General features: G+C 39.0%; 3 gene segments (V, D, J or C); 2 read left to right on the top strand and 1 right to left on the bottom strand.

Annotated features, from left to right (window-relative positions):
• Positions 1 to 3,629: 3,629 nt before the first annotated feature.
• LOC129425987 (Ig kappa chain V region K29-213-like) lies at positions 3,630 to 4,206 on the top strand. The segment is given in 2 exon segments: positions 3,630 to 3,806; positions 3,908 to 4,206. Coding segments are annotated over 2 exon segments (351 nt in total).
• A 13,870-nt stretch (positions 4,207 to 18,076) lies between these two features.
• Positions 18,077 to 18,644, top strand: LOC129426652 (Ig kappa chain V-III region PC 7175-like). The segment is given in 2 exon segments: positions 18,077 to 18,202; positions 18,304 to 18,644. Coding segments are annotated over 2 exon segments (378 nt in total).
• A 560-nt stretch (positions 18,645 to 19,204) lies between these two features.
• On the bottom strand, positions 19,205 to 20,735 carry LOC129425767 (Ig lambda-2 chain C region-like; the record flags this gene model as incomplete). The annotated part of the segment is given in 2 exon segments: positions 19,205 to 19,630; positions 20,615 to 20,735. Coding segments are annotated over 2 exon segments (441 nt in total), but the record flags the coding sequence as incomplete, so codon positions are not given.
• Positions 20,736 to 24,501: the final 3,766 nt, after the last annotated feature.

Here is a 24,501-nt window from a genome sequence, read left to right as displayed (position 1 = left end):
ATAAGAGTGGACAGAAAAAAAACTCAAATCAAACAGAAATCTCTCAACACAAATGTGTCTTGTGAATGTACCCACTAAACACAGGACGTCGGATAGACGTTCAGATCATGTCTATATTGGGTCCGTCGGTCCATGACCAATTCTGGACATCTATTTGACGTCCAAACTAGGTCCACTATTTGGACGTCCAACCATGACCCCACTTGGACGTCATATTTACGGGCAACATTTGACGTTTGAACTGGGTAATTTTTTGGACATTATTAGGACGTCATATTTACGGGCAACGTTTAACGTTTAAACTGGGTAATTCTTTGGATGTCATTTGGACGTCTATGACAGGCCTATGTCTATATTACATGATTAGGCCTATAAAATGTGTTTATTTACAAATATCAGCATTATTGTACCAACATGATTAATACTTACGAATAGTCTTTATTATTTATACACTGTTTTTTCTGCTTTCTGGAATTATATACAAATTTATCTAAATGTACAATTAAAAATCTGTAATTAAATGTGTAGTTTGTTAGATTAAAAGTATATGACCAAACTAACAATTTAACATGAAAATATTCTCACGTATTCTCATAATGTGAACAATGCTGAGATATGGCTGTGTGGCCGAGTGGTTAGTGAGACTTGCTTGTAACCCAGAGATTGGTGGTTTGAATCCCGCAGCTGGCAGGAAATGACTGAAGTGTTACGGTGTTGCAATGGATGGGTGAAGTGCAGATACAATTATTTATTTTCGCTTTTTTCATGTGTTTTTTCCTTACACGGAGGTCCTACGGATGTAAACATTTAGACGTGCAGAAGACGTCAAGAAAAAGACGTCGCCTGGCGTTACAAAACAACCCCTTTTATGGACCGGATTCGGACGTCCAAAAATTACATGAAAAGACCTCATTCCGACGTCACGTTGCGCAGTGGGTAATGATCAGATTGACATTGTGAACACTTCATTCATATCTTACACATCTCTGTAAGTCAGATTCCTGCTGTAGGTGAACCAAAAACAACTGATAACAACTCTCAGTGATGTGTGTTGGGTCCCTGCTATGATAATACTAAAAATTGTATCAATTGTATAAAAAAAGCAGAAACCCTGTGTGCCTATATCTTTCTCTATTTCTGTTTTAGTACATGATAGAAAGCGTAAGGCTAGATCAAATCGTGTGGCAAATCAAGCTAATCTGCTGCCTGTGACTTGTCAAACTAAGATTTCTGTTAGGGAAAAAAATTTGTACTGTTAAGTTAGCACTTTTAAATATCTGTTCTATCTATCTGCGACTTAATAGCTACAAACAACCTGGATTTTATGTTTCTAAATGAAACATGGCTAGAAGAAAGCTACAGTGCAACAGTCCTTAATGAAACAGCCCCTCCTTTTATGAGTGGCTGCAGAACTACTAGGAAAGGTGGAGGTGTAGCTGCTCTTTTTAAAGATGTCTATCAGTGTAAGCAAGTGTCATTTTTTGCTACTATAGAGAGACTAACAACCCCCCCCAAGTCACATTCCAAGTGAAATGCTCTCAGACAGCAAATGTAGTGAGTTTGCTTACTTCTTCTCTGAGAAAATCAATAATATCAGAAAGGTGATCAGCACATCCTTGAGCTGCACCGGCGTCAGACAAGTCAGACCACAACATCAGAAAGTAGTTACGATGTCTGATTTCGAAGCAGTTGATGTAAAATTTTGGAAGAAACAGTACAGCACCTTAAAACACCAACCTGTGCCCTTGACACACTCCCAACATTTTTTTCAAAAGTGTCTTTAACTGTTTAGAAGCAGATCTCCTAGAAGTGGTAAATTCATCACTTTTCCAAAGTCCCTTAAAACTGCAGTTGTTAAGCCCCTCTTGAAAAGAAGCAACCTGTATAACACTGTGTTAAGCAACTACAGACCAATCTCAAATCTTCCTTTCATAGGCAAGATCATTAAAAAAGTTGTTTTCAATCAGCTGAACAAATTCTTAATTTCAATGGTTACTTTGACATTTTTCAATCTGGTTTCCGACCACACCACTGTACAGAGACAGCGCTCATAAAGATAATAAATGATATTCGCCTCAATACAGAAATAGGCAAACTATCAGTGCTGGTGCTACTCGACCTCAGTGCTGCTTTTGACACTGTCGATCACAACATACTTCTTGACAGGCTGGAAAACTGAGTCGGGCTCTCTGGGATTGTCCTAAAATGATTCAGGTCATACTTAGAAGAGAGAGGTTATTATGTGAGTATAGGTGGCCATAAATCTGAGTGGACATCCATGACATGCGGAGTCCCGCAAGGCTCAATTCTTGCCCCACTCCTGTTCAACCTGTATATGCTCCCACTAAGCCAAATAATGAGAGAGAACCACATTGCCTATCACAGTTATGCAGACGACACTCAGATCTACTTAGCTCTATCCCCTAACGACTACAGTCCCATTGACTCCCTGTGCAAATGCATTGATGAAGTTAACAGTTGGATGTGCCAAAACTTTCTTCAGTTAAACAAAGAGAAAACTGAAATCATTGCGTTTGGAAACAAAGATGAAGTTCTCAAGGTGAATGCATACCTTGATGCTAGAGGTCAAACAACTAAAAATCAAGTCAGGAATCTTGGTGTGATTCTGGAGTCTGACCTTAGTTTCAGTAGTCATGTCAAAGCAATAACTAAATCAGCATATTATCATCTCAAAAATATCGCAAGAATTAGATGCTTTGACTTAGAGAAACGTGTGCATTCTTTCATCACCAGCAGGGTGGATTATTGTAATGGCCTCCTCACTGGCTTTCCCAAAAAGACCATTAGACAGCTCCAGCTCATTCAGAACGCTGCTGCCAGGATTCTGAGCAGAACCAGAAAATATCACACCAGTCCTCAGGTCTCTAAACTGGCTACCAGTTACATTTAGGATTGATTTTAAAGTATTATTAATGGTATATAAATCACTCAGTGGACCTCAATACATTGCTGATATGCTCATTGAATATAAACCCAACAGATCACTCAGATCATTAGGATCACATCAGCTAGAAATACCAAGTGTTTACTCAAAGCAAGGAGAGTCACCTTTTAGCTATTATGCCAGTCGCAGCTGGAACCAGCTTCCAGAGGAGATCAGATGTGCTCCAACAGTAATCACATTCAAATCCAGACTCAAAACACATCTGTTTAGCTATGCATTTACTGAATGAGCACTATGCTGCGTCTGAACTGACTGCACTATATTTTATATGCACTGTTTTAATTCTTTTTTTATTTCTCTTGTTTTTATTCTTATTTCTAACTGTTTTATACTTTTATTCCTCTTTTATTCTTTTTCACACATTTAAACAGTTTTTATTAAAATCACATTTATTTTCATTTAATTGATATTTTAGATTCATGTATCTTTGATTTTTGTTTTCTCATTTCTATGTAAAGCACTTTGAATGACCTCTGTGTATGAAATGTGCTATACAAATAAACTTGCCTTGCCTTGCTGTATTGAGAAAGAAACTGTCCTTAACGGTGTTTGTTGAAATCTGTAAGTCCATGCATTGGTTAGATTTTCATTGTTTTGTTTAATTTGGGGTTTGATCATGTTATCAATCCATTGTGAATAATGAAAGGATTTTAATAAGGCACAGTCTGGGGAGCTGTGAAAAGATACTAAAGATACATTTGCATAGAGACTCTTTGCATTGGAAAGACTTGAGGATTTTTTATAGACGCATCAGAAGTTCATCATCAGAAATCTAAACTCACAGTCACCATGACCTTCATCAGCATCTTCATCTGGATGTTAACTTGTTTCTGTTTCAGAGGTGAGAACAACATTAAAATTCATCTGATTAAACTTCATCCTCTGTGCTAAATAATTCATTCATTCTGAATCTTTACTCATATTTTTATTTTCTTTATGTAGAATCAAGAAGTGAAGTGACCGTCATTCAGACACCTGCAGTCAAATCTGTTCATCTACGAGACACAGTTACTATCAGCTGTAAAACGAATCCTGAAGTCTATCAGTACTCAGGTACTCATTATCTATCCTGGTACTTACAGAAACCTGGAGAAGCTCCTAAACTCCTGATATATCTGGCAAACACCCTTCAGTCTGGAACTCCATCAAGATTCAGTGCCAGTGGATCAAACACAGATTTTACTCTGAGCATCAGTGGAGATCAGACTGAAGATGAAGGAGATTATTACTGTATGAGTTAGCACTATGTGGCGGTTTCCCGGACAGGGATTCGACTGGTCATAGACTTAAACACTTTTAAGAGCTCTCCAAACTGAAAACAACTTGCACTGACATATCTTAAAATAGATCAGTGCCCTTTGTTTTACCTCAAAATGCACACCAGGCGCGTAGCTATGGGTGGGCCTGGGTGGGCCTTGGCCCACCCACCTGTCAGGTAGGCCCACCCACCTGCCTATCCAGTAAAGCCTATTAGTTATCCTAATGAGTAAATTATGTTGCAATTATACTTGACCTATAAAATAAAAAAATTAAACTCTTGTTTGCTATTATAATAAGGAATAAGTTAATTTTGTAAATAGTAGTGCAATAAGTAGCGCATTTCGAACAGCCTCCTCGCCCCTCCTACACCCCAGATCATAGAAATGAACACCAGGTTGGCTGACACGTAAGGAATAATGAGAGCTGCGCTGCTTCATTGTCTTAGAATGAAGGTCACGAAGACCTTCGGTGAGAACTGAGAAGACTTTATTACAGCTTGATGGTGTACCCTTTAACATTACCGTTGAGGATTCTGAACATGACGTGTTGATTCAGCAGCTAGAAAAGTCTTTGCCGATAACATTTGCGCCCACTTTTGCGCCCATGAGCCTTCTGGTCTGAAAGCATTGTTGGTGAGTTGCTATTTTGAAGCAAATAAAAGACTACGTCACTGACCAACTAAAACCTGCTCTTAAGTCAATGGAGCAATATTGCTTTTGTTATTTAATGAGTGCGTTAGTAATATGCGCCTACGGGACGACAACGCGCATTTGCTTATCACATGGATGCGCAGCAGCACACAAATGTTTAAAATATGAAAAAAATCAAAGGATTAAAATGTTAAAATGTTTAAAAACATTATTATTGAGTGTCTTGACTTTATGAGGACCGAGTATGAGACGTTAGAAGGCGTATAAATCTGCTTCACCTGTAGCCTGGTAAGTAAATAAATGTTTTGCTTTAAACAAATGCAAATATTGCATTTATTTAAAAAAATTAATGCTACCCCACATAATTATTATATATGATGACTTTGTACCTGTGAATATGATGAGCTGAGAACCGTTTTTATGTTATGCTTAAATTTTAAAACACCCGACGCTGTTCTAGTGCTGAAACGGCACGTTTGTAAATTATTGATCTCCTGTTCGTTACAAATAAACTATTTTTAAAGTACAAACCTTTTCTTGCATATTTGTAAATTATTCTTTGAGATTACACCGATCCAGAGATGTTCACAAGTCTCTGAGCTCGAGTCCGAGTCAAGTCTGAAGTCTTTGACCTCGAGTCCAAGTCAAGTCTGAAGTCTTTGAGCTTGAGTCCAAGTCAAGTCTGAAGTCTCGTTGTAACAAATAAAACTCTAATAACAAAAAGAAATTATAAACATTTATATAAAAAAACAAAGTTGCACATTAAGTAAGGTCAGTGGTGTAGTCTAGATTTTTGTAGTGAGTATACTGTGATTTTTCCCTCTCACCCTTATGCTCACTCGTCCCAGCGCAACGCACCACCACACTCACAGATGCATACAGTATGGATCTTCATGTAACAGAGCATTCTGAAAGTGTACTCATAAACACATAAACTGAATGTGTTATCAACATGTCAGTTTATTATAAGAAAAATAAAATACTTTAACAGCCAATGAGATTACAGCTGGGGAAACTGGACTGATTTTTAGACTGGTTTAGTGTTAATCAACATCTAACTCTGGGCCAAAACTTACTCAACTGTTAATTAAAATTAAAGAAACTGTTTACAATCTTCACTCCGTGGCTAACACATGCATTGAAGAAGAAAAATATCCACTCTTAATAGCCATTATCTGACAACTATTGATAACATTACCATGTGTAATTTAATGGTGTAAATGTTTTTAATTAATACACATTTAAGATGACCATGAATTAACTCTAATTTGCATAGTCATTGATATAAAAAGCTTATTTTTTGCATATAATACAAGCATTGTCTAAAAATGAAAATAGGCTTTTACTTTTATTATTACAAGACCATCATGTAGCCTAATATTAGACACCAAAACCAAAGTGAAGAAAATTATCTTTAATTTGCAAGTCTGAACTGAACATCAACGCAGACATGAATTTCCTCACAGAAGTTTAAGATCATATACATCTTGAACGTAGATATATAAATGAACACAGAGAAGGGAAGTTTAACACTGTGAAGTACCACCAAACATGCTGAAGGCAGCTAAAAACCATCAGGATATAATCACGGGCTTATTTTATTGCACTTGAAACCTTATCTATTAAACTGGACTGATGATTTAAATGTCGTTTACTCACATGTGCGTGTTAACTCTCGGATTTCATGTTGAAGCACTGCTCCACTCGTTAACTTCTTAAGATGGACAATTCCTGTTTGTTTACAGTGTCGCGTGAGCAGCTACACTGCAGGTTCGAGTTCATTTGGCGCTAAGCAGACCTCTTGGTGATGTCAAAGTACCGCGAGAGCGATTCAAAGCAGATTTCTCCATGTGATAACTGAAATCGCTCTCGCGGTACTTTGTTGTCACTTGCCTGTGGGTTCTTGTGGCGCCACAGCAGTCTGCTCCCCAGTCACTCTAGATCCGCTATAGTATTAATTTGATTTCATACGCCGATCGGATCGCGCAATTCGGCAAGTACAGTATGACACAAAGTAGCGCAACTCTGGACCTGACTGGAGCTGGACCGGATACACTGAACCGCATGTGCGTACAGAAATCTGTTCACTTGAGCGCCTTTTTGCGGTTAAATTGTTTAACCATTTAAACAATTGCAAGCCTTAGAAATTCAATTCAATTCAATTCAATTTTATTTATATAGCGCTTTTCACAATACTCAATTGTTTCAAAGCAGCTTTACATTAATAAAAGCAGTAAAAGCACAGAAAAACGACAGATAGCATAACATAATACACAATAGCATAAGCAGTCAAATTTGCTGCGGCTATGACGCGACATTATGAGCGAGCATATTACTAATGTAACGTCGAGAAGAAGAAGCTAAGTTAAGCCCAAGCAGGCTACCTCCCCGGGGTAAAAAAACCCCTAGGAGAAAAAAAACAAAAACCCCGGGTTGTTTAGCCGAGGAAATAAAAATAAAAGTCCTAGGAGGGAAAAACCCTTGGGAGATATACATGTATATACACACATATTAACGGATAAGGAGATAAAGCAGAGATTAAGCGGATATTAAGCGGGTCCTGCCGGTGGTCGTTGGTCAGGCATTAGCTGGGCATCACATTGAAGGACGACCAGTAGATCAGAGGTGTGCCGACTTTCACATCTACAGGAACTGGGTCTGTTTGTCCCATTGTCCTCAGGGTCAATGGGACCCAGGGACGAGACAGGGAGAGAAAAACAAAATCATATTAGCGTAGGGGCCGTTCACATGTAATGCAAGTGTCACACAGTGATGTGGTTGAATCATCTTAGTTTCAGACAGACTAACTATTGCAGCATAATTATATTATCCACAGTTGAGGATTTTGCAAATTGGGGGCCCACTGCGACAGTATATATGGTAACTAAGGGTCACCTTCCGATTTTTAAGAGAAAATGAAACCTGTCGACCCGTTTGACTAAGGCCGTAACCCCACTGTCGTCGTTAATGCAGGTTCAGTGGCAAACGGGTCTATATTGCATACTATTTACAAGATCACGAAAAAACGCCAACATCGCAACCTGACCATACGTGTCAACCCGTTTGACTAAGGCTGGAGGCCCCACTGTCGTCGTTAATGCAGGTTCAGTGGCAAACGGGTCTGTATGGCATACTATTCGCAATAGAAAGAAAGCGCCAAAATCACAACCCAACCATACGTGCCAACCCGTTTGACTAAGGCCAAAAGCCCCACTGTCGTCGTTAATGCAGGTTCAGTGGCAAACGGGTCTGTATGGCATACTATTTGCAATACAAAGAAAGCGCCAAAATCACAACCCAACCATACGTGCCAACCCGTTTGACTAAGGCTGGAGGCCCCACTGTCGTCGTTAATGCAGGTTCAGTGGCAAACGGGTTTGTATGGCATACTATTCACAAGAACACGAAAGTTCCAAAATCGCAATCCGACTATAGGTTAAGATAAGATTATTTATTTATTTATTTGGTTGGTCTGTGTTATGACCGCGAGTGCTTTGTTCCGTACAGATAACTATTTCGAGTTAAGTACTTTTACTAGACAAATTATGCGAATGCTTTGTTGAAGAGAAAAGTTTTAAGTCTAGATTTAAAATTATCGACTGTGTCTGATTCTCGGACATCGGTTGGTAAATCATTCCAGAGCTTAGGGGCTAAGTAGGAAAATGACCTTCCACTTTTAGACACTTTTGATAGTCTAGGGATAATCAAGAGACCAGAATTTTGTGACCGTAGTGTGCGTGATGGATTGTATTCTGATAGTAATTCTCTAAGATATGAGGGTGCTAGGCCATTTAAAGCTTTGTAGGTGATTAGTGATATTTTAAATTGTATGCGATATTTAACTGGTAGCCAGTGTAAAGATGCCAGAATTGGGCTTATGTGGTCATACTTTTTAGATCGAGTAAGTACCCTTGCGGAAGCGTTTTGAACTAGCTGCAGCTTGTTTACTTGATTTGCATGGCATCCCCCGAGTAGCGAGTTACAATAGTCTATTCTAGAGGTCATAAAAGCATGGATAAGCTTCTCTGCGTCAGATGTGGACAGTATATGGCGTATTTTCGAGATATTTCTAAGATGGAAGAATGCTGTGCGGCAGACGTTGGCGATATGACTATCGAAGGATAAGTTGCTGTCAAACATCACACCTAAGTTCCTAACCGTGGAAGATGGCACCACAGTGCAGCCATCTATGTTCAACTTGTAATCTGACATATTATGTTTGTAGCGATTCGGTTCAATAATAAGTATCTCTGTCTTATTGGAGTTCAGCTTAAGAAAGTTATGTGCCATCCAGTCACTAACATCGCTAAGACAGTCTGTTAGCTTAGAAAACGTGTGTGTTTCGCTGGGATGTGAGGAGATGTAAAGCTGGGTATCATCCGCATAGCAGTGAAAACTTATGTTATGTTTCCTGATAATGTCTCCTAGAGGTAACATGTATAACGAGAACAGGATAGGACCTAAAACCGATCCCTGCGGTACACCGTATTTAACCAGGGAGTGATATGACTCTTCCTCGTTTACATAAACAAAGTGATAGCGATTGGTTAGATACGACCTAAACCAGGCTAGCGCCTGACCACTGATACCAACATAGTTTTCTAGTCTATTGAGTAAGATTGTATGATCTATTGTGTCAAAGGCTGCACTAAGGTCTAATAATATAAGAATTGAGATTTCACCACGATCGGATGTTAATAGGAGGTCATTTGTAACTCTAAGCAACGCTGTCTCTGTGCTATGGTGGGGCCTGAATCCTGATTGGAACTTTTCATATGTACTATTATTCTTATCATTAAGAAACACGTTAATGATAAACGTACCCTATTTAAATTGCATATTAATCCGCAAATCGCATGCGAGCCAAACCGCGGATCCGTCACAGCACTACCCAAAGCTTCAGATGAATGCCACAGCAGCGGCTGCCTGCAGGTACAGTCGACATATATGTTCGCGGCCGCGCGCGCGGAGCAGATATGTCACGTGTTCCATGACTGAAAAAAAAACGAATTTAAAAAGTTTAAATGAAGAATTTCGTTGCAAAACAATATAACTACGTTTTTAACATTTTTGTCAAATTATTATTATGTTATCTGGTTATTATTTTGTTTTATAGTGATACTTAGCTGTATTTTTTAAGTTATGAAGGTTTAAATCAAAACAAACCAACTGCAGTTGAATTGATATTAATTGGAATGCACAACCAAAAAACGAGATTTCTGAAAAAAAAGCGGAATTGTCTATTTTTGCAACGAAACTCTTCAAATACCAACAAATTAGGCTTCTATTTAAAGTATTTTTAAAGTACAAAGCTTTTCTTGCATATTTGTAAAATATTCTTTGAGATAAGACTGATCATCTGGGCTATCAATACATTTACAGCAACGAAAAGACTGCTATTTTTACTTCCATGACTGAAAGAAAACAACTTTAACAAGTTTAAATGAAGAATTTCGTTGCAAAACAATATAACTACATTTTTAACATTTTTGTCAATTATTATGTTATCAGGTTATTATTTTGTTTTATAGTGATACTTAGCTGTATTTTTTAAGTTATGAAGGTTTAAATCAAAACAAACCAACTGCAGTTGAATAGATATTAATTGGAATGCAACCAAAAAACGAGATTGCTGAAAAAAGCGGAATTATCTCTTTTTGCAACGAAACTTTTTAAAACCCAACAAATTAGGCTTCTATTTAAAGTATTTTTAAATTACAAAGCTTTTCTTGCATATTTGTAAAATATTCTTTGAGGTAAGACTGATCATCTGGGCTATCAATACATTTACAGCAATGAAAAGCCTGCTATGTTTACTTCCATGACTGAAAGAAAACGACTTTTAAAGGTTTTAATACCAAAAACTAACAATTTCATTACAAATACAAACAACTCAATTTTTTAATATCAATCTTAAACTGGTGGTCTTCTTTCTCTGCTTAGTTTTTTTTAGTTTACAAATTCTGCCAAAATATGGAATCGGGATGGCGCCACCAACTGGCTTTTAAAGGAGATGAGACTCTTATTGGTTTATTGCACATTGCGCTTAGATTGTTAAAATAGGGCCCATACAGGCTTTTGTTCTTAATAAATGGTGATATATTGAAGCTGGTGTAGTTGTGTGTTTGTATATTTTGATAACAGATGCATTTTGGGTTAAGGCCCACCTGATTTTCTCTGGGCCCACCCACATTGTGAATCCTGGCTACGCTAGTGATGCACACATGTAATGTTTTTAGAAGGGCATATTTGTTAAAACTAGTTATATTTCCTAAATAAACTAATGCCTAGTCCTGGATTAAGCTAATCCTGGTCCGGGAAACCGCCCCTGAATCAGTAAAGATGTGTTCACACAGTGATAAAGAGTCGTACAAAAACCTCATTCAGTTAAAGAGGAACTGCAGACACATTAACATCATTATTACTGTCAATATTACAAATAAACAGTTTAGACACTGATAAATCATCATCACCATTACATATAAGACTCTGTCTCCACATTCAGAAATATTTCTTGTTATACAACAGTTCTTTCTGGTTCTCAAATCTGATTTGCTAAGAGCTATGCGATATTGTGCTGATATCGGCACTGTAACCGCTTCACCTTTCGTATCATTCCGCCACCTAGTGAATGGAGGTCCTAAGCAGGCTCATCTGTGAATGGAAAAACACAGACGCGCTGTTTTGAATCACTCTCCGTGTATCTCATTAGTTTACTAGCTCATAAATCAGTCTGTGAATCCCCAATCGGAAGTTATTCCGTCAAAGATCAGCGCTCTTGGATGTTACGTTAAAGTTAATGGGAGAAATGTCTTGTCACATCGTGTGACGATTAACACTTGGAAAGAGGAATATAAACACTCATTTTTTTCTGGAGCTATATCTCTTATCAGAACGCGAAAACACCGTGAAACTGCAGGTAAGCACCGCAGCTTTTAAATGTGGACATTGATCATTTACTTTATCGTGACGTGACAATTAAAACATGTTATGAGATATCGCCACTGGTATAACGTTATTTATAAGCAGCATGCAAAAACATCTCTGACACTTATAAAAACCGTTTTATATAGTACTGACAAGAACAAAGTTTAATAATAATAATCGAGTGCTCGTATCACGTTAAGAATAAATGAGAAAGCAATAGTAACGTTATACAAGTATAGTTTTATTAACTTTTACCTCGCGCCAAAACAATAACAACACAAAAGACACTAAATATGAATTAAAAAACAAGTAATAGTTTCATCATGACACCAAATACTGCTGATTTGATCTCATTTTGACGATCATAAACAAACAAGGCCAACATGAGAGCCAGGGTATCTCTGTCAGAGATGTAGCCCAGAGAGGGCGGTGGTCAGCGGGGCGAGTGAACACTGATGTCCGCTCATGCTTTGGTTCTCATTCGTACCGAATCTCACTAAGCAAACGTTCAAACAGGCGCTATCTTTACTAATCGACTGCAGATTTAAATATAATACAGATACATTCTCGACTGAACTAATCTTAAAACTACACTTTGTGACCAAGAAACGGTAATATAAAGTAACAGCTTTTCTGTCCATTGAGTTGTTATGAGCTTCAAAGCAGCCGAAAGTTTTACCTGTCATTCTGGCCGCCCTCAAATCTGTAACGGAAGTAGTTCTCAAACAAAGAGGCTTTTAAAATAACTCGGTTGTTGTTTTCTAGTTTTCGTTTTTCAAACGTGTGCCGTCAAACTGTTGTATAAAAGCAATATCGCTCTCGGAGTCGTGTGATATAGCTCTATATCATCACGGCTGTGATTGCCTCCGGCACTCGGCCTATGGCCTCGTGCCTCTGGCCTAATCACAGCCGTGATGATATAGAGCTATATCACACTCCTACTTGAGCGATATTGCTTAAATACAAACTGTATATTTTATGCCCTAACCAGGTTAAATGGACTTTTCATCGGTAGAAACATTAATCTTTATTGAAAGTGGGTCATATTTGTATTCGAAATGTAACATAAATTTAGAATTTTGTGCCTATTTGATCGAGAAAAGACAGAACGTGACTTTAGAGCACATTTGTATGGAAAACTACAACTCCCACAATGCACATCTATGCAATCCACTCCCATTAATCGTAACACCGCTCAGATATGCTATTGTGTACATAAATGCCACGTTAGTATAACAAAGAAAATAGAAACACTCACTTTATAGTCAGATGTCCGTTTATCCCTGCAGGCTTTGGCTGTCGCTTCCAGTTTAGGATTCCAGGATTCCAGGTTTCCAGGATGCCGCTGTCCATATATGGTATGAAGCTTGGGTAGGAGCAAGCTTCATTCAGTTTCTCATTTATTTTTTAGAGTGCTTGGCCAAACATGTATATTACCAAAGAAGAAAATGCAGCATCCTGCACACAAACGTGTCCACCGCACCATATGTATACTCGTAAGCCGAAACACGTCTGTGAAAAACTCGCGCAAAGTACCTCTCTTGCCCGGGAACATTCACCAAACAAACGTCCATATCCTGATCTGATGCAGAAATGTTAAACAGAAAGCACACAGCGAGAGCACAGCCACTACTTGTCCGTCCAAGCTCGAGCCAGTCCGGGCTTCTCTACGCAGCCGAAGCCAAGGCTCCGGCCTACTCCTCGGACTTCTGTTCCTCCATCTGCCTCAGCTCTTTGCTGTATTCTGGCTCATAAAGGTGCAATGAATAGCAGATTAGAGCATCACGCTTGCGAAATCACCTTCTTCTATATCATATCGATTACCTTCCGCTATTATTGTAACATGAAGTCTTGCTCGCTCCACAACGTCTGTTAGCTTAGCTTAGCATAAAGATTTTTCAAAAGCCCCCACCTTGGAAAAATGAGGAATGAGTGTCTGAAGTCTTTCACCGTCGACAAAGATACAGCAATTCCTTCTTTCAATGACGAAAAATGACGATTTTTACATCATTGAAAGAATGAAGTGCAACACTGTAATCTGTATTTCTCCCGTCTCAGGGGAAACTGAAGGAATGATGCACGACCATTCAAAAACATGACTGGGGTTCTAACTATACAAAGCTTAATGCAAATTGGTGAAGTGTCCCTTAAAAGTCAATATGTGATGTATTGAGTCATAAGTCTTATTCATAAGAGATATAATTTATCTTGTTTTATACAGACTTTAGTATTAAGAGAGTGTAGGGTTTCTGTTTGGGTGCAAAACCAGTCCTGCTTTAGTCAATTCATAGAAAGTTCCCTTGAAATCTTTAATAACATCAGAAAAAAATAAAATGAGAAGTGAAAGTGTTCAGGTTCACAGCATTTAAACAAACAGTAAATGTAAGATGTGAAAATCAGAATTGCATTGATAGTGTTGAATGATTCTGATCCTCTCAGCTCTGTCTCCTGTTAACATCTTCAAACCACATCAACTTTAGTTTAATTTTATCTGGATGTGCTCTCTATTTATAAAACTTCAGCAAATTCAAGAGAAAATCTCTTGAACACAAATGTAACGTCTTCAAAATCTTTATTGAATGTAACAGCAAACACAAGAGATAATGTGAGAGTTATAAAAGTGTAAATGATCAGATGTGTACGAGTAGACTGACATGAGTCTGACACAGATCATCAGATATATGAGAGATCTTCAGCTGGACAAACATCAACACTCAGATCTTCTAACAGCGACTCTTACGTATGGAGACCTTGTGAAGAGTTTCATCATGTATTACTCTGCAGACGAACACCTCCGCCTCTTCCCAGAGTGCTTTACTGAGAGTCAGGACACTTTCACGGCTGTATCGGCCGTCCTGCTCGCTCTCGGCACTGGTCTGAATCCCGTCAGTGACCTCTGACCCATCCAGTGTCCAGCTCACCAGCGCCCCCTGTGGAGAGTAAGAGTTGAGCAAACACTTTGCATTATCATCACATGCTTCAGTGCTCTGAGTCTTTATAACTGTCTGACACAAACATTTTATAACACAACATCATTACAAAACACACAAACACAAATGAATTTCTTCATCGTCTTCATTTGGATTCTGGGAGTTTTTATTCCAGGTAACAGAAGTGAAAGCTTGTTGTTAAGTTGAATGTTTTTGACTCTTTTATATTTCATTAAACATCATTTTCTTCTCAACAGAATCCAGAGGAGTTACTGTAACTCAGAGTAAAGATCAATCTGTTTCTGTTGGACAAACCGTCAATATAAAGTGTACAACTGATCGTGAAATAAATCATGGAGGTTTATATTGGTTTCAGCAGAAACATGGAGAAGCTCCTAAACTCATAATTTATTATGTAAATAAACTTAAAGGTTACACTTCAGATCGATTCAGTGCAGAAGGAGAACTGCGTGGTACAGATTTTACTCTGAGCATCAGTAGAGTTCAGATTCAGGATACAGGAGTTTATTACTGTCAGAGTGAACACGGTCCCAGTGGTAGCACAAGAGTGTTCACACAGTGATAAAGAGTCGTACAAAAACCTCCATCAGTCAGACTGCACAGATACACCTGACAGATACTGCAGCTGCACACACACACACACACACACACACACGCGCACACGCACACACGTAAAAAGACATAAAAGTGATTGTAAAAAGCCATCTCATGGTGTTGTGTTGACATTTCAGGAGTAACTGGTGGTCAATGTCAACTTTAATTCTTTAACAATTTGAATATCTGATCTCAGTTCATATTGGTCTCTGGTGTTATTTAGGTTTGGGTAAAAGAAGGGCTGATTTTAGATGTACATGTGATGTCTGCTATCAGTTTATAATTATGAATCATACTTTAATATTGTGTAGCTGTAGTTTCATTCAGATGTTCTTGTGTGCTTATTATTTCTGATAAAGAAAGAGAACAACATCAGTCCTGTTCCTGTCAGTTCATAAGAAATTCATAACTTACTAACAGACTCTATTGAGAAGTGAAAGTGTTCAGGTTCACAGCATTTAAACAAACAGTAAATGTGAGATGTGAAGATCAGATTTGCATTGGTAGTGTTGAGTGATTCTGATCCTCTCAGCTCTGTCTCCTCTTAACATCTTCAAACCACATCAACTTCAGTTTACTTTCAGCACTTTTTCTAAAGTTTTAAACAACTCTGAACTATTTTTAAAAGGTTAACACTTCAGCAAAGAGGTTTTGATTATTGAGACTGATAAATAAAGGACTTCAACACAAATGTGAGATGTTAGGACATCAGGAGTGATCTTCAGGAGAGAGCTCAGATCAAACATCACAGATCTTATGAAGCACTTCATCATGACTGCTTCTCATGCAAACTGAATATACTGTAGAGCAAGCACACAGTGACAAAGCTACCAGTACCTGGTTTAAGGACCATGGTATCCCTGTTCTTGATTGGCTACAAACTCACCTGACCTTAACCCCATAGAAAGTTTGTGATCAGACCCCAGGATTTAAATGCAATATAGGAATTTTTATTTCAGAAATTATAACGGATGCCACTTACTAAATTATTTATACTGTGAAATATCATTTGAAAAGTTATTTGTTGCCCAATCTGAACAGCTGTTTATGAGCTCTGTTTGTTCATATCAAGCATTTAAAGGTGGAATGGACGATTTGGAAACATGCTAACTTTAGCTTGCTAGCACTAAAATCACAATACTAGAGCCCTTTAGTAACAAAGTAACGTCATCAGGACTTACTGGGGTTGGGTTCCCTGGGCTTGAGCACATTTTAGGCCCTACACTCTTAGAATAAAAGGTAGAAAAGCTGTCACTGGTAATATTTACCATTTAGGTACATTTGTACCCATTATATGCACTCTTTAGGTACAAAGGTGTAATATTTTAAAGAATACAACCCCAGAGACAGCTTGTGCACATACAGTAAGCAACCTAAAATAGATAATAGAGCTATATTATAAGGTCAGTTTCCCGGACAGGGTTTAAATTTAATCCAGGACTAGGCCTTTCTATTAGGACATTTAAGTCGTTTTTACAAACAAACCTTACAAAAAACAATACTGGTGTGCATCTTGAGACAAAACAATAACACTGATATATATGTTAAGATATGTCAGTACAAGATGTTTTTAAATGAAGGCAGCTCAAACAGTCTGGGAGTAGTATAAACCCTGTCTAAAATTAAATCATGTATTTTTAGGGCTGTCAATAATCAAATTAACTGCATGATGTGTACATTAATTCAAATAAATTATGCACAGATTAAAATAATACCCCACATTTAAAAGAATTGTAAAAGAATAATATTTCTTGATAAACATTCACTTTATTACACACCATATACAATGTGTAAACAAAATGACTGACATCTCAAGACTGAATAGGTCTAAGCCAGTACATGGCAGCAATAATTTAAAACAGGAGCTAACCTCTTCACCTCTGTTTACATGCAGTTTTTATTTAAATGTTAAATGACAAACACTTACTTATTTATGTATTTCATTATTCTGTGCCGTGATGAAGACAGAAATATTATGACAGTGCCTCCTGGAACGATTTTATACACTGCTGTTGTGTTATTTGAGCTGTTTCTGGATGAAGGCAAACTGCTGTCAGTGAGTCGTGTTACTCAGGGAAAACTTCCTAATCTCAAGTTTAAAATGAATTCACGCTTAAGATGAGTGACACAAACACACGCACACTTTAGTTAAGATAGTATTTAGTATAATTATATGAAAACACAGGCAGGAATGAATATAAACATTTGCGTTAATAGGTCGTCATAAATCTATGCCATTTAGTTATTCTCAATCAATACAGTATTTAGTATTCTTCTCAATACATGAAAAAAATTAATTAATGATTCTGCTGTTTACGTCCGGCTGGTCTAGAACATGAGCGGGTAAATAGACATGATGGGGGTGAACATCTCGACTGTTACGTCACTGTTGATGTTATGTTGAGATTGGCCTGTTTTTTGGTGGACTTGAGGAAACATTACTGTTTGAAGCTCATGATATAGCATATACAGAGCTCAAATAATTAAGATATAATGAGGTAAATACAGTTTCTTGGGCACCTTTAAATGCATAAAAATTTGAAAATTATTCTACATTAATTTTAGTTTGTAGAAATCTGTAAGTCCATGCATTGGTTAGATTTTCATAGTTTTGTTTAATTTGGGGTTTGATGATGTTTATCAATCCCTTAAAATAATGAAAGTATTTTAATAAGGCACAGCCTGATGATCTGTGAAAAGATACTAAAGATAAATTTGCATAGAGACTCTTTGCATTGGAAAGAACTGATTTTTTATAGACGCATCAGAAGTTCATCATCAGAAATCTAAACTCACAGTCACCATGACCTTCATCAGCATCTTCATCTGGATGTTAACTTGTTTCTGTTTCAGAGGTGAGAACAACATTAAAATTCATCTGATTAAACTTCATCCTCTGTGCTAAATAATTCATTCATTCTGAATCTTTACTCATATTTTTATTTTCTTTATGTAGAATCAAGAGGTGAAGTGACCGTCATTCAGACACCTGCAGTCAAATCTGTTCATCTACGAGACACAGTTACTATCACCTGTAAAACTAACCCTGAAGTCTATGAGAGCTCAGGTTATCACTTTCTATCCTGGTACTTACAGAAGCCTGGAGAAGCTCCTAAACTCCTGATATATGCTGCAAATAACCTTGAGTCTGGAATTTCATCAAGATTCAGTGGCAGTGGATCAAACACAGATTTTACTCTGAGCATCAGTGAAGTTCAAACTGAAGATGCAGGAGATTATTACTGTCAGAGTGCACACGGTGGTCCAGTGTTCACACAGTGATAAAGAGTCGTACAAAAACCTCCATCAGACTGCGCACATAAACCTGTCAGATACTGCAGCTGCACACACACACACACACACACACACACACACAGAGAGAGAGAGAGAGATAGCGCACACACACCTGGAAAGTTGTATATTTCTAAATCTGTGGATGTGAGAAATAAATCTTGAATGTTGAAGTGCAGGTTAAAAACATTTCTTCATTTGAACTTCTCTAAATATTCAATATATTAATCTGACTTCTGAGATCAGACTCATTGTGAAGTGTTGAATCTGATCAAAGCTCATTTCTTCATCCATCAGTTAAACTCATCAGCGTCTCATTTCAGAGAATAAAGAGTCAAAGAGTGAAACTGAGAGTTCAACTCATATTTGTATCTTCAGGATGAAGAGATTCAGTTCCTCTCAGAACAGAGCAGATGTTCATACACAAGAGTTTGAAAGATAAATATAAACTACATCTGCAGATGTCTTCATGCTTCATTGAGTGAAGTTTATTTATAAACAAACACACGAGCCAATGATCAATATACTCATTGTTCAAATTCAAAAGAAATCACAAGACAAAGAAGCAATATTTAATATTTCTTTATTAAAGCAGACAGAATGAATAAAGCAGAGACACAAACTGTTGATGTGAGACATGAATGAGAAGAAGAGATGAGAAGAAGAGAGGATCTACTCAGAACACAGATCTTTCTTCACTTCTCCAGTGACTGTCTGACCTTCCCGACTGATCTCACAGATCACTGAGTCTCTGTTGATCCATTCTTGTTCAGTGAGAGTCAGACTGCTGCTCCAGCTGTACAGACCGCCGTCTTTCTGTAGGACTCCAGCTCTGTTCTCCTGAGATCCTGACATCTTCCCATTCACTTTCCAGCTCAGACTCCAGTCTGAAGGGAAACCATTGCTGGCCACACACATCACTGTTGCTGTCTTCTTGCTGGAAATCTCTTCACTGGACGGCGGCAGGACGATCACTTTAGGACGACTTACACCTGACATACACAGATACACAGAGAAAAATAAATTAAAAAGAAATCAAATAAATAATAATATATATATTCTGTTTTTGAGTTTAATATCATATCATCAGTTAATATCATTTACTCTGTTAATGCACTTCACTTATAATACAAACACAGTAATAATAAAATAATATTTTATATGAACATTTGTTTTCTGTGACTCAAGTGCAGTAACAACAAGGTCATGACTTTGATTCCCAAAATCTCTACAATATCTTGCATTGTAAATCACTTCATATTAAAGCATCTCGCAAATACATAAAATATCAAAATACCACAATTTCTTGTCAGTGCTTGGAGTTATTCATGAAGTTCACTATAAATGAATACTGAATTTATTTGGTCCAGTAACAGAGACTCGAGATGTCTTCTGTTATCACGTGTTTATGTGAAGCGAGTCTGCGACGCCACACAACAAAAATTTAAGTAGCGCCGCTGTTAGACACCCGGATCTCAAAATGTGTTAATATTAATAAAGACAAATACATTTGTATTTGAACTTGTTCTTGAAATTCAGAACATGTATTCTCAAAACACGATGACTTCAGACTAGAAAAAATCATACAAAAATATAACACATTTAATTTTTTACCATAAAAATAAAACACCTACAAATAAAACACTTTAAATGACGTCTAATTTAATTTTCCATGCAAGAAATTACAAATGAGTAATTCTTATTGTTTTGACTTTTGTCTGGAAAACTAACACATTTAACCCTGCATGATAATAATTTTAATACTGAGGTGTTTGATTTTTCCTCTCGACTAATGAATTTAAATAACAATAAGTTTACTGAATGACACGCAGTCTTTAAAAGATCTTGATTTATATTCAAAACACTCTTACTAAGAATTAAAAATAATAAATAGAAGATAAATAAATGCTTCAGAATATAACCACATGCTAAAAAATCTATCTAAAATTATTTTATTATATAATTTTTGTACTTACTGCCGACGTCGAGTCTCGTGCCGGGGCCGAATGTGTACCACAGTGATAGAAACCAATCGAGCAGCTGTACAAAAACCTCTGAACGCTTCACTAACTCTGACTCTATAACAAACACATCATATCACAGCAAATATTCATACATCATAGACTTGTGAAGAAGTGTAAACACATGTAACAAGAATAAAAGTGAATTTAAAGACACATGTCTGTCTGTATTAAAACACATTTACTGAATGTTTGTGTCACAAGCCAGGGGCTGGCTGCTAATTTCTAAGCCACGCCCCTTCTCAACTTCCACCTCGAGGAGGTCCAGACAACAACGAGGACAGGTAAGTATAAAACAATATTCTTTATTTATTTAAATATTTAAAATGTACTGGGAATTGGGGAAAGGGAAATTAAAACTAATGTCAGGCTCTGCCCTCCAGGGGGCCACGGCCGAATGAGTGACAGAGGGTGGGGGGGTTGCGTCGAGGAACAGGCTCCCGCCTCTGGTTCCTTCTGCCCGTGGCGCACTCCTCTTCCTTCCTGGAGGCAGAATAAATAAAATCAGTGTTGGTATAGACTTTTTCCTGTCCGTGTACCTGTATGTAGCTCACGGCGCTTCACCGCCTATCTCACACAGCTCCTTGTTGGTCGACTCACTCTCCTTCCCTGTTCTCTCTCTCTCCACAGACTACAGCTGGGACACGAGGACACAGTGGATCGATCTCGAAGGGTTCTCTCACCTCTTCACCGACTGCAGCTTCTTAGTAAGTATGGGTTTTCCTTCCTAGCTCGTTTCTTTAGCACTCACACTTGTTCTCTCTACTCCTCCACAGATGACAGCTGGGACACAAAGGCACAATGAATCGATTTCCAATGGTTCTCTCACCTCGTCGCTGACTACAGCTTCTGGTACGTATGGCTTTCCTTCACAGCTCGCTTCCTTAGTGCTCACGCTTGTTCTCCCTCTTCCTCCACAGATGACAGCTGGGGCACACAAACACAGTGAATCGCTCTTAATTGGTTCTCTCACCTCTGCGCTGACTACAGCTTCTGGGTAGGTATGGCTCTCTTCACAGCTCGGTATCTCAGCGTTCACGCTGGCTCTCTCTCTCCACAGACGACAGCTGGGACACAGGGACACAGCGAATCGTTTTCAAGTGGTTCTCTCACCTCTGCGCTGACTACAGCTTCCGGTAGGTATGGCTCTCTTCACAGCTCGGTATCCCAGCGTTCACGCTGGCTCTCTCTCTCTCCACAGACGACGGCTGGGACACAGGGACACAGTGAATTGTTTTCAATTGGTTCTCTCACCTCTGCGCTGACAGCTTCTGATAGGTATGGCTCTCTTCACAGCTCGGTATCTCGGCGTTCACGCTGGCTCTCTCTCCCTCCACAGACGACAACTCTTCGCTGACTACAGCTTCGGGGTAGGTATGGTTCTCTGCACAGTTCTCACAACACACTCCTCGTCCCTGTTGATCGGCAGACTTAACAGGTTATGCGGTATTTTACAGGGTGGCGGACTTACGATAGCTGGCTACGCAATGCGTCAACTGGACAGTGGTTTCTATATGACGCCGGGGACCAAGACCCTCTCGGCGAGCTCGTTGGTCTACAGAGGGGCGAGAACGTCACGCCGGCACGCTGGGTCGAGCGCTGCCCTTTCCTCGAGACCCGTTGGTCAATCGAAAACTGGACCGGGGCGCCCTTTCGTCGATACCTCGGGGCGGCGGATCTCCTTCACCTCAAGCTCTGCGATGATGAAAAGACACAGGTAAGGTAGCAATATTATATGTAATACTCACACAACGCCAGTTGCACAGTTCTTCACCGCCACTCCTAAACACAAGTCCGCCAAGCGTTTGGCTGCGAAAATACTTCGAGATGCCACTCCGTGTTTTTAAGACTGAAACACTCTCACAGCATAATCATATACAGGTTTTACTCTAGGACCGCTTTCCTCTTCGTCGTCCCGGGACGAGTGACTGGAGGCGGGGTTACGTCTGACAAGACACAGCAATCTCACTGCAAATACACAGCATTACACAGCACCACTTCAAGTGAAAATTCCTACATCCAAAGACTCACCCACCACACTCCGTGCACACAATAGACACCCGTCTTCCTTCACTTCGCTCTGGGCGAGAATATGGAGATGGTAACACGGCCTAGTGTTTGTTTTCGTCACTGTAGCTGTTTCAACACAAGGACCCTTCGGCTCACCCACCACGCTGGTTCAGGGGTAGGGCCACCCACTCTCTTTTGGAAACACTCAAAAAGATATACAAGTCAAGTACATGCACAACACTTCCATAAAGGGATTCGGTTACTCACAACTACTGTACTTTCTTCGTCCCACGTTCCCCTAGGTTGATTTCACACTTGCAACGACTCCAGACGCATAGACATGGCGGTTTCCAGCCACCAACACCACTTTTCCACAGGTGTATACTCACAATGGTACGTTTCTTCTTCCTTCGTTTCTCTCACCCAAAATCAGTATCCGTTTGATCTTCAACCTATAAGGTCTTCGATATCTTCATCAACGTAAGTCTACAATCCAAAACGAGAGAGAGAGCGAGTACAGCAATCCAAATAGCGTATCCGGCGAGCCCAACTCAGCGCTACGATACACACCACCAACAGGGATAACAAGCACACAAACTGTGGTTTAAACTGCTCTTAAATACTCTCCTGGGTGTTGCCATCGTCCAATCACCCGGCGCTCCTCTAAATAACTCACAGCTGTACGTAGTTTGGCTGATTACAGCCCTCGCGATGCTACCGGATGTCCGGTGTTTTCTCTTCCCGGTCCGGGCGGAAACATCCGGGCGGAACCAAACTTTCCCAACTTTTGGTTCCACCTAAAAGATCGTCACTCCTGTGACATTTGAACTTCACAATATTGAAGACACAGAGACACACAAGACATCATAAACGCTCCTGATATCCAAATCTTCTCATCTAATCTCAATGTGTTATTAATCCAGACTGTATAATGTGTTTCTATGAAGATAAAGCTCTGATGTGTGTTGAGTTTATTTCCATAGACAAACACTTTGCATTATCATCACATGCTTCAGTGCTCTGAGTCTTTATAACTGTCTGACACAAACATTTTATAACACAACATCATTACAAAACACACAAACACAAATGAATTTCTTCATCGTCTTCATTTGGATTCTCAATATAAAGTGTACAACTGATACTGGAATAGCTGGCTATATGTCACAGGTGACGATCTGTGAGGGCGGAACCAAAAGTGTGGAAGACGGGTTCCGCCCGACGAGGGTTCCGCCCGGACGATTACTCTGAACACCGGAATTTCCGGGGTTTCCCCGAACACGAAATCAAGCCCGATTACGCACAGGTGAGAGTGATTTACGCAGGGGTTGCTGATAGGCCGATAAGGAAGAGAGGCAGAGTATAAATAGACCTTTGAAGACATCAAACGGGGTGCTTTGGTGTACTTTGTGTGTGCTGTGTTACTGCTGTGCAGACGCTTTGTGCTGGCCTTGATCGATTCCCTTGGGGAAATAAGAGACGGAAGGCGACCGGGCGAAGAGTTATTGGTAGTGATGGGCAGAGCGAGGCTTCGTGAAGCACTGAAACAGTTGAATCAATTGTGTCGAGGCTTTGAAACATAGTTCGAAACCGCCTCCATAGTGACACCTAGTGGTCATTTGCACGTATAGCCATAGCGCAGCCTTGACAAGGTTTTAGACGATCGCTGACAAATTGTATCCCACATGTTGATTATTTAACACAAGTTATCGGGTGGGAGAGTGGATAGTGTCGTCGACTCTCATACAACAACCCTTTGGATCGAATCCCGGGAAACGCATTACTATTACTGTCGTCACAATGAAGTTACATATTTTTTGTTGTTTTAACAT

Source organism: Misgurnus anguillicaudatus, chromosome 25 (genome assembly GCF_027580225.2).
Source record: "Misgurnus anguillicaudatus chromosome 25, ASM2758022v2, whole genome shotgun sequence".
NCBI lineage: Eukaryota > Metazoa > Chordata > Actinopteri > Cypriniformes > Cobitidae > Misgurnus > Misgurnus anguillicaudatus.
This window is presented reverse-complemented; position numbering and strand designations above follow the sequence as displayed.